Below are 12,033 nucleotides of genomic sequence, written 5' to 3'. Positions count from 1 at the left end.
AATATTCTTTTTTGTATACACACAAAAATGTTTTTTTTTTCTGATTCAATCACGAAATTAATTGATACATTTAATTATTTAATTGAAATTTCTTAAATCACGAAAATGACATTAAAAAATTAATTGATATCAAGAGCAAATTTGAATTAATTTTTTAAATGACTAAATTAAGAATTTCATTGATGTTGATTGCAAAACTCAATTAATTTTTTCATTAAAAAGTTAATTGTATCAATTAGTTTTTTACTTAAAAATTTTGAGATTATTAATTAATTTAATGTTTCCATCTTGATTAAAAAGTTAATTGCATCTATTAATTTATTAATTGGAAAATTTTTCAACTTCTATCAACTTTTTCAAAGGAAATGTGTTGAAGATATTTTTTCTGCGTAGGACTCACACTTTGGGAACAGCTGATATTTATCAATAAACTTTTATTTTCACTGCGTTTGAATGCGAAAAACAAAATTTTGATATATCGCAAAATTAATTGTTCCAATCAATTTTTAATTAAATTTTTTTCTATCACGAAAATGATAATATCAATCTATAACAACTAAAAAAAATTAGTTGTTCCAATTCAATTTTGCAATTGATTTTTGTTTTAACTAAATAAATAATGAAATCAATTAAATTGTGATTAAATAGATTTTAAATTAAATTATTAATTAAAACTTTAATTTAAAATATATTCGCGGTTCCTAATCATTTTGTCCGCAAATTTAATTAATTCAATTCAATTAATTAATTCAATTAAAGTGTAATTGATTACGATACACCGAAAGAATTCCCTTCGTAGATTTAACGAAAAATTCTTCATTGACTATTCTACATAAATTCTTCATTAAAAGAACGAAATTTTCATTCATTTTCGTAATTTTTGTGAAGAACATTTTACGAAATTACGATTTTTTTACGAAAACTTCTACATTAACAATTCTTCATTGAAACTACGAAATTTTCATTCGTTTTCGTATTTTTTGTGAAGAACTTTTTACGAATCTACGATTTTTTTTTCATTAAAAGTTCTTCATATATATTTCGTTATTTTAACGAAATTTTCTTTATAATTCATAATTTTTGTGGATATAAATTTTACGAGCTTATGTATATTTTACGAAAACTAGCAAAAGCAATCGTAATTTTAAACATGATTAAAATTTTTAGATATATTGCATCAGATTTACTGAAAATGATTCCGTAGTTTCTTCATACATTGATGGTTTTAAGCTGAAATCAAAACAATAATGATGAAAATATTTATAATTATAAATATATATTATTATAGACTATTTCTGCATTCGAACCAATATGGGTAATATTTTCCCAATTTGATGGTACAACATTTGGAAAAGTTCGTTTAACCAATTTAAACAACATGACCGTATTTATTGACAGCGAGCGGTTCTAAAGAACAAATCGATAACAAAAAAAATAAAACAAAAACATTTCGGAAAGAAGTTTCATAACAATAGTGACCTAACTCACCTAATCCAACATGTTCTTTGCACATATGCATTGCAGAAACTTTTCTTTATTCCATCAAACTAATTTAAACTTTACAGCTATTTAATAGTAATCCTTGACTAGTATATCGATTTAAAATGTTCACAAAGCTACAAATGTGCGAAATTAAACATATATATCATATATTTTCTAATTTGAAATAAACAATGTGTCGTTAAGCTACTTCTGCGTTAAACTTAAATTGTGAAATTCGAGAATGAGGCAGAGAAGAAATCTTTTATTTTCTCTTTAACTCTCTTTTCATTTGCCTACTTTTTCTGAGAGTATACAACAACGTGTTAGTAGCAAATGCAACATAACGGTTCTCACATATTTTGTGCTCGGCTAAGTGTGTAAATATAACCATAGCGATAGGCGGTAGGCGAAACATTTTTGCCGCTACGGCAAATACAATAAGCTCGACGGCGAATAATTCCCTTTTTCACGTTTCCTAGCGTTTTTGTTGTCAATACAGCACGCTTTGACAATATTAAACAATGAAGTTGAATAAAAACATACAATGGCTTGTTATTTGTTGAGTTATTTCAAGAAAAAATAATCTACACTTCTCCAGGCAACAGCAATTCCTAGTGGTGAGTTAAAAAAATTGATAAGCGATGGCAACACTATACCAGTTTTCGCCAAGGAGTTAGAATAAGTTTTAATTTAGCGACACGCCGCTAGCCGTCACGGTATTCCGTCGCGGATTTTGGGCTTCCCATAAGAAATACACGTAAATAAGTGTTCGCCTACCGCCTATCGCTATGGTTATATTTACACACTAAGTTGATTTTATATAAAGTGTGTTCGCGTACTTTTCCAATAAAATGTAGTTGTACAATAAACGTTGAATAGAGTTTTGTATTTTGAAAATAATTTATTAAAAAAGCAAGTAGCAAATTAGGTTTCATTTAAAAAATAACCATAAAAATGAACTGAAAACTGAAGCTAAGTTTCGCGGTTATTTTTTTAAATGAATAAATTATTTTCAAAAGGCAAAATGTTATGTACTCAATGAGTTCGATGTTTTTTGTCGAAGTTTCAACAACCTTTCTTAATAAATATAATTGTCTTAATATACGCTGAAAAAATATTTACGTAATATTTAAGATTATGCAACCTAAATTTTAAGAAGCGAAATGTACAAAATATTAAGGACAAATTTCTTTAAATAATGAAATTTTAAGTAAATGAAAGTTTATAATCTTTGCTTCAATTTTTTTTTTCATTAAATTTAGGACACAAATTTTGTAAATTTGCTTCCCTACGTTAAAGTCGTATATCTGTGAACTAAAGCTAAAATTCCTTAAAGTAAAGAAAAACATTTTTGATTTAAAGAAATTGTCCTTAAATTACCTGAAATATTGACACTTTAGATTTAAGATAACATCGCTTCAAATATAGGCTTATTTGAAGATTTAGCGTCTTTGAACATTTTTTTTTAATTAAGAAAACATTTTTTACTTTGAATTATATAATTTGGATTTTTACCGGCATTTGTTTGAACGTGCACAGAAAAAATTTCACGAAAATTTTTCCAAATAAACTTTTAATTCAGTTTTAAAATATATTTAATTAAAAATTTAATTGATTCAGAAAAATTTTTTAATTGAAACAAAAATCAATCACAAAAATTAATAGTATCACTTAATTTTTTAATTGACCTTCAATTCATTTTTTAATTGAAACCATTTCTGTGATTGAAGACATTTCAATGCACCAATTACTTTCGTGATTGAATCAGAAACAAGTATATACGGCCGTAAGTTCGGCCAGGCCGAAGCTTATGTACCCTCCATCATGGATTGCTTAGAAACCTCTTCTAAACACTGCCATCCACAATCGAATGACCTAAGTTGCGGTAACGCCTGCCGATGGCAAGGTATCTTAAAACCTCCTAACACCATCTTCTAAATTGTATGAAAGTCCATACGTGGTATATATTAAATCAAAAAAGATCGATCCAATACGTATATAATTCAGTTTGAAAAAATAGAAATAAAATTTTAACAAAATTTTCGATAGAAATAAAATTTTCACAAAATTTTCTATAGAAATAAAAATTTTGACAAAATTGTCTATAGAAAGAAAATTTTGACAAAAATTTCTACAGAAATAAAATTTAAAAAAAAAATTTCTATAGAAATAAAATCTTGGCAGATTATTTTTGGCTCGAGTGGCAACCATGATTATGAACCGAATAAAATTTGAACAAAATTTTCTATAGAAATAAAATTTTGACAAAATTTTTTATAGAAATAAAATTCTGACAATGATGAAAATTTTATTATGAACCGAATAAAATTTTAACAAAATTTTCTCTAGAAATAAAATTTTGACAAAATTTTCTATAGAAATAAAAATTTGGTAAATTATTTTTGGCTCTAATGGCAACCATGATTATGAACCGATATGGCCCAATTTTTGTGTCATTGGACCAATTTTGGTATGGTTGTTAGCGACCATATAATAACACCACGTTCCTAATTTGAACCGGATCGGATGAATTTTGCTCCTCCAAGAGGCTCCGGAGGTCAAATCTGGAGAACGTTTTATATGGGGGCTATATATAATTATGGACCGATATGGACCAATTCTGGCACGGTTGTTAAAGATCATATACTAACACCATGTTCCAAATTACAACCGGATTGGATGAAATTTGCTTCTGTTGGAGACTTCGCAAGCCAAATCTGGGGATCGGTTTATATGGGGGCTATATATAATTATGAACCGATGTGGACCAATTTTTCCATGGTTGTTAGAGACCATATACCAATATAATGTACCAAATTTCAGGCGGATCGGATGAAATTTGCTTCTCTTTGAGGCTCCGCAACCCAAATCTGGGGATCGGTTTATATGGGCGCTATATATAATTATGGACCGATGTGGACCAATTTTTGCATGGTTGTTAGAGACCATATACCAACATCATGTACCAAATTTCAGCCGTATCGGATGAAATTTGCTTCTCTTTGAGGCTCCGCAAGCCAAATCTGAGATCGGTTTATATGGGGGCTATATATAATTATGGACCGATGTGGACCAATTTTTGCATATACTATATACCAACACCATGTACCAAATTTCAGTCGGATCGGATGAAATATGCTTCTCTTAGAGGCTCCACAAGCGAAATCTGGTGATCGGTTTATATGGGGGCTATATATAATTAAGGACCGATATGGACCAATTTTTGCATGGTTGTTAGAGACCATATACCAACATCATGTACCAAATTTCAGAGGATCGGATGAAATTTTCTTCTCTTTGAGGCTCGGCAAGCCAAATCTGGGGATCGGTTTACATGGGGGCTATATATAATTATGGACCGATGTGGACCAATTTTTGCATGGTTGTTAGAGACCATATACCAACACCATATACCAAATTTCAGCCGGATCGGATGAAATATGCTTCTTTTAGAGGCTACACAAGCCAAATCTGAGGGTCCCTTTATATGGGGGCTATACGTAAAAGTGGACCGATATGGCCCATTTTCAATACCGTCCGACCTACATCGATAACAACTACTTGTGCCAAGTTTCAAGTCGATAGCTTGTTTCGTTCGGAAGTTAGCGTGATTTCAACAGACGGACTGACGGACGGACGGACGGACGGACGGACATGCTTAGATCGACTCAGAACTTCACCACGACCCAGAATATATATACTTTATGGGGTCTTAGAGCAATATTTCGATGTGTTACAAACGGAATGACAAAGTTAATATACCCCCATCCTATGATGCAGGGTATTGAAAATTATATGTGTGAGTACATATATCAATAAACCCCGAAAAGAGAATGAAAAATTGATAAATGAGATCTGTACCTAATTTTAATCTTATTGGTCCTAGATTTAAAGCCAGATTGGTCGCTAAATAATTTCTTTATTTTAAAGAAGCCGAATATTTGGCTCGGAATCAATACAAAAATCCTTAAGGGAAGGTCAAAATAGTTGGATCCAAGTAAACTTTTTTTGAGTGTATATTTATGCACATTTATTTTGAATATTTTTGGAAACTCCTACATTAAATATTGACTAAATGATAACGACAATGTACATCAATTGAGTAAAATTATCTGCTTAAAGTTAATTATTTTATCAACGTTAATGCAAGAACTTCAATCCGTAAATCTGAAAAAGTAGTCACTCGAATTCTAATCAGATTGGGCTTTTATTTTTTCGAAATTTCGTTTTAATTAGATTTGTATACATTTTCCTTAGCTTTAAATACGAATGAAAGCTTTCGTAACACACAAAAAAGTGAACCCTCTATTTTACTAAAACCAAAATAACCTTATTTTAGTTCGTGGAACTGTTATGATTGGAGAAAATTTCTTTTACTCTAATAATTGTAGAAGTAGATAGCATTACACTGAAAAAAATATTGTCTTGACGTCAAAGATTTCATGTCTTTAAAATACGAATACAAATTTTGCTTAGCATAGAACACACATTTTTCTAAAATAAAGTTATTTTCCTTGTCCAAAAGTCGATAAACTTTTCAATGAAGTCGTATTGCACTTATAATTAAGTGATTTGACTTACAAATGGGTATCTTAATATGAAAGAAAAAATTTATAGGCTAAGGTCAACTTGACTTTAATAATTCAGAAAAATTCTTTAAATATATTGAAATTGTCTTTAAATTTGTTGTCTTTTTGCATCTTGACTACAAAGCAAAAAATCGTTCAAATATAGGACATGTTTTTCAAAACTTTATTTTAAAGAAGTTTTTTACTTCAAACATAGCATAATTTATACTGGAAGTCGAGTCCTAATTTGGAAAATAAAGTTTCCGTTATCTCGTTTTTAAAGGACTTTGATAGCATATGAAGAAAATAAGCTGAGAAAGCGAAAAATTAAAATTTGCTTCCTAGAAGCAAGTACACAAAACCTAAATTTAAAAGAGAATTGTGTCTTAAAAGTATCCTTACTTGTATTCTCCGCTTCTTTGTTTTCCAATTTGAGCTTTTCACAAATACTTTTCTAATGAAGACTTTTGTGATTATGAAAGCTGAGCTCAGGCCCTTTCCAATGAGCCTACTCTCTATATCGCACGCGGCTTAATAATAAGCCAAATACTAAAAATTCAAATTCGAATTTGAAATCCTAAGTTCGAATTTGTAAAATATTTTTAGTGCTGGTTTGTGTCTTGGCTAAGTTTTTGCTGCAAATTTCAAATTCGAATTTATCTTCATACACATCAATTTCACTAAGATCAGGAAAATTAAAAAAGATATTAAAATTTTAACTACAAACAAATAATATTATTGCAATAAAAATAAGTTAAATTTAGGGTTACTTTAATTTCGAATTTCTGTGTAGTTGCACCGAAAAAAGTAAACTGTTTTATATGAAGAATAAACGAACTCGTACGAAAATTGAACTAAATTTTACTTCACATTTTGAGATTTCCCCAAAGCGTTGTTAAAACCAGGAAAATGGCTCGGAATCAATACCAAATTTTTTAAAGTAAAGACAAAATCTTTGGAACCGAGTATGCTTTTTATTCAGTGTAATCACAAATTACAAAAATACTTAATTAATTCGGAATTTACAATCGATTCAATTAATTTTTAAATTATGCCAATAAACTGTCTATTGTATCATTACTCATTTATAATTAATTAAACTATAAATAAATAATAGTGTCGATTAATTTTTTAATTGGTTCAATTCATTTCGTGATAAAAAAGTAAACAAAATTTTTTGTGCAAAAACCTAAAAATAAATTAAAAACTCATAGTAGACCATACACAGAAAAAAAATACCACCAACGTATTTCCAATTAAACTTTTAACTCACGATAGTATTAATCATAGAAGTAATTAGAAATAAAAAATATTCTTGGTTAAAAAAGCAATGTTTTCTTCGGCACTTTCACTTAATTTTTAATTGCTTCAATTAAAAATTTGATTGATTTTTGTAGAAAATTAAATTTTTTATTAGAGACAATCAATTGTATAATTTTCGATTATTTATTTATTTATAATTATTTTACCAGTCGAAGAAATATTTTTTTGCAATTGTTTAAGAGTTTATATTTTTTATATTTATTATTATATAATAGGCTTAAATTATTTAATGAAATTATAAATAAATAAATAATAATTTTCTACTATTTATTTATTTATAATTATTTTACCAGTCGAAGAAATATTTTTTTGCAATTGTTTAAGAGTTTATATTTTTTATATTTATTATTATATAATAGGCTTAAATTATTTAATGAACTGCCAATTGAATTAAAAAATGAAAATAACATACATTTCCCTGTTGTACTTGCCCTGTTGTACTTTTTAACTGTGAACTACAGTTAAATTATACCCTCTTATAGAAGAAGAAATGAACTAAAATTTAAGAATAAAATCATTGGCCCCAAATCATGCCCATTTTAACCATACAGTAGTTCATTCTTACTATTTTTGAGAATCGTACGAAAATTTTCATTTGCTTTAGTTCATATTGAACTTATGCAAACGGTCATCGCACTTTATACACGCACAGAAAAAACATGTTTGGACATGGGTGCCGCATCCGTTTAATGCTTATCTAGAGTATGTAATTGTCGCGAAAACCATGTATTTTGTCTTTTTAAAAATAATTTTCGAGCGGAGAAAAATATATGTTGGCAATAAGCATTTGAATGGTTCCCAGATGACGCAAACATGTCCTATTATTTAAATGGTAGAATTTGAGACCATTACATGGTTGGGAAAATCATGTACCTGACCATTCAATATTTTTACTTTTTTGCAGGGAAAAAAGTATTTTTTATAGGTAACGTATAGACAGTCTAGAATCATTATGTGACCATAAAGACCATGTACATTGTTTTCGTGTCCATTTAATTTTTTTTTGCAGCGAAAAGAATTTTATAAAAACATTGACAGGTACACACGATTTTCATTTTGCCCGTCAGTCGTGTGTTGATTGTTTCTTCGAATGGACGGAGAATACGGAATTTCTGTGTTTTGTGTTTATTTATTTATTCAGAAGTGGCACGTGGTTTTATGTGAATAAAAAAAAGAAAGTGTAATTGAAAAAATGTACCTGGTTTTTGTTCTGCATTCTGATATATGGTATAATTTATTTTTATTTGTAGTTACATGATGTCTGCGTTGATACATTTGATGGGCACAAGTAAATATTGAATGATTTCTTATTATTGAAATTGAACCAAAATAGAGTGTGTAAAAATATATGATGTTTGCTTGCACGACATTATAACATAAATACAAATAAACATTGATTTAATTTATAAATAAATAAAATTAATATTGTGTTTTCTTTTCTCAAGTGGCGTCCTTTTTTCGACGACGAAAAAAGTTTTTTTTTCATAAAGATCAAAACATTTTATATTGTGACCATGTTCTTTTAACTGCACTGTTAGAAAAATATGTTTTTCATATGTTCCGATATAAACAAAATGTGTTTCGGGCACGATTTTAAACCACAATATATTTAAGTGCGAACATGTAATTTTCCTAAACTAACACTAAATGTTTGGGACATCTGTGTTAATATGTTAGAATATATTATGTTTGGGGCATGAATGTTTCATAAAAATCATATGTGTGAATACAAACATATATAAATTTACAAATTTCAACTAAACATACATATGTTGTGATATTTTATTCAAAGCGACAGAGAGAGTATAGAGAGAAATAGAGATGGAAACCGGGAGAGTTGACGAAAGATATCAATATAACACAGCAAAAGAGTCAAAAGAGAACAATTTCTGTGAAACCGCTTGTATGTTGTTTCGGAAAACTGTTTTATGATAAGGCCAAAAATTTGATATGTTTAAGTCTAAATATTATTTAATTTGAATAAAGAGAATATACATTCTGAACCAAGAGAATAGACATTTGAAAAACAAACAGCTTATGTTTTCGCCTTGAGAGCAGCATTTTATGTATGTGTGGACATGTGTTTTGTTTATCATTTTGGCATTATTTTTTTCTTGGTTCGTTAAAAGAAATCAGGGGTCTTCATAAAAATAACGAAAGGGCACTATACTCTTTTTAGAGTTGGGACGGTAAAATGAAATAAGGAGGAACTAGTGAAAAATTACACAGTAAAATGTAAAAAAACAAAGTTTAGTTTCTCTTTATTAAAAAGTAGTCCACGAGGAGTTAACGGACACCATCAAATATAAAAGCGGGCATTAAGTTCGACTTTTACAGCTAAAACAATTTAAAAAGTTTATTTTCTTTAAAATGAATTATTAAAGAAAAATAAAAGGAATTTAAGAGCGATGGTGTTAAATGCTAGTAAAAAACTGTTCACTCCTAAATAAATTTATGTTTATATTATAAAATTATGTATGTATGTGTATACTCGACTCCACGTTCTTCTTTTGTTAGTTTTTGAATTCCTTCACAATTTTAAAGTTTTGTACAAAAACAGTTTTTTATTACAAGATTGTTATTTTCGCAATAAAAAATAATATTTTATCCAAAAATCATTCAATTTCGTTTATATCAAGCACTGTTACTGACTATAAATCTTTAATAACGCACATTTCGATGTTTCATTTAAAAAAATTAATATAGTATAAATATAAATGTGTAAATTAAAAAAAAAAAAAAAAACAAAAAAAAAATGTTCGGTCGGAGCAGGGATTGAACCCACGACCCTTTGCATGCAAGGCAGACATGGTAACCACTGCTCCACGTGGCAAACAAATGTATGTTTCTGTTAAATAATGTTATGTTTGCATGGGCTCGTGGGCGCTGCAAACTATGCTATATAAATGTAACTTAAAACGATAATTATCTACTGGTGACTATAACAGCTACGTAGCCCAGTGGATAGTGTGTTGGCTTACAAACTGTATGGTCCTCGGTTCGATTCTCCGTGCAGGCGAAAGGTAAAATTTAAAAAATTTATAAAAGTGAATAATTTCTTCAACATTATTTGTATTACAGAGAAAGGTGCCCATAACTAAAAAATTTCGTGTAAGTGAAAATTACGAGTATGTTAGGGAATGAGCACAATCGTGTTTGGGAAAAATTCTTCCAAGCATATAATATTTTTGGCTCAAAATGCTTCCAAACATATAATATGTTCACATAAAACAAACATATTAATGTTTCGGCAGTATGCAATAATATATGTGCTTCCTGCAAAATATGTTTGGAACATATGTTAAAGAAGCGATTTTTTTTGAGGGTGTGGAAGAAAACCATTTTTGACGAATACCATAACATTTTAAGGTGGGTACTATGTTTGTTGGCACGAAAAAAACTTCACTTAACCATTCTTTCGCGTTGAAAAATGAGAGTGTTGACAATAGATTTCGAACGAAGAAAACAGCTATTTTGGAACTATTTTGCGTTTATTTCTCAGCAATTTAATTGACAACATCGCCAAACGTCATAATATTTTTACGTATACATACGCAGCAGCTGATTGTTTACATACACGCATTCATAATAATTTTTTTGAAGTGTTTTTTCTACCAGTTTTTGAATTGTTTTGAACCAAATCTCACAAAGCACTGGACAATAATAATCCAAATGGATTCCGTGAATTTGTTATGCAAACTTTTACATCCGAAGCAATTGCTGAACGGATTCAGCAACAAACTTAATTCAGCAACAAAACAATTGGTGAAAAACGCTACTCGTTCATTGGAATATGCCGAAAAGAAGACACATAAGGAACAAAATCATCATAGTTTGAATAAAGTCGAATATCTTAAAATCGTCGTTATCACACCACCATGGAAAGACAAATGCGTGTGAGAATTTTTCAAGCAAAATTTAAAAATCATACAGGATTTGAATGCAAATGAGCGTGGTAGTGCCAAATATGGTATCACTGAATTTGCTGATTTGACCAGTTCCGAATATAAACAACGTACCGGCATGTGAGATGAGGGTAATGCTGCTGAGGGCAACGAGATGAGGGTAATGCTGCTTTAACCCCTAAAACTGAAATTCCAGACATTGAATTGCCCAAAGAATTCGATTGGAGAGAAAAGGTCAATGTGGCTCTGGCTGGGCTTTTAGTGTTACCGGCAATGTCGAAGATTTGCATGATGTCAGGACTGATAAACTGGAACAATATTCCGAGCAGGAATTATTAGATTGTGATACAACAGATTCAGTTTGTAATGGTGGTTTGCCCGATAATGCTTATGATGCCATTGAGAAAATTGGAGGTTTAGGACTTGAACTTGAAATGAATTTCCCTATCATGCACGCAAAGAACAATGCCGCTTCAATACATCGAAAATCCATGTTAAAGTAAAAGGTCATTTGGGTAAATCAACAAAAACTCATACATGTGGTGGCTGTCTGTACAACTCTTTGAAAGGTTTTTGTGCAGCCATCATGGAAATACAAACCATACCATTTCTCATACTTAATACCACCACTCCATACCCAATAAATTTTCATCTAGTTTTTTTTTCTCACATATATATTTTTTTCTTCGTCTTACGATATTGTTACTTCCTTATTATTTTTTGTCAAACGAAAGTATAGCGTATAATGTAAAGTT

The 12,033-nt window shown here is 29.5% G+C and overlaps 1 protein-coding gene across 1 annotated transcript; it reads left to right on the top strand.

The window, feature by feature from the left end:
- The first annotated feature begins 11,045 nt into the window (after positions 1-11,045).
- On the top strand, positions 11,046-11,781 carry LOC142235423 (cathepsin F-like). Its single transcript, XM_075306675.1, has 3 exons — positions 11,046-11,234; positions 11,307-11,398; positions 11,493-11,781. Exons 1-3 carry the CDS (start codon positions 11,046-11,048, stop codon positions 11,779-11,781), a joined length of 570 nt encoding a protein of 189 aa, XP_075162790.1.
- Positions 11,782-12,033: the final 252 nt, after the last annotated feature.

This window comes from Haematobia irritans, chromosome 4 (assembly GCF_050003625.1).
Source record: "Haematobia irritans isolate KBUSLIRL chromosome 4, ASM5000362v1, whole genome shotgun sequence".
Taxonomy (NCBI): Eukaryota; Metazoa; Arthropoda; class Insecta; order Diptera; family Muscidae; genus Haematobia; species Haematobia irritans.
Note: the sequence above shows the minus strand (reverse complement) of the source record. Positions and strands in the feature narration are given on the sequence as shown.

Bases quoted from the DNA above. Each gene is read 5' to 3' on its own strand.
- LOC142235423 (XM_075306675.1), top strand. From the start codon at position 11,046: ATGGATTCCGTGAATTTGTTATGCAAACTTTTACATCCGAAGCAATTG. The intron at 11,235-11,306 runs GTCGTTATCACA...AAAATCATACAG, and splicing joins AAGTCGAATATCTTAAAATC to GATTTGAATGCAAATGAGCG. The intron at 11,399-11,492 runs GTGAGATGAGGG...AATTGCCCAAAG, and splicing joins TATAAACAACGTACCGGCAT to AATTCGATTGGAGAGAAAAG.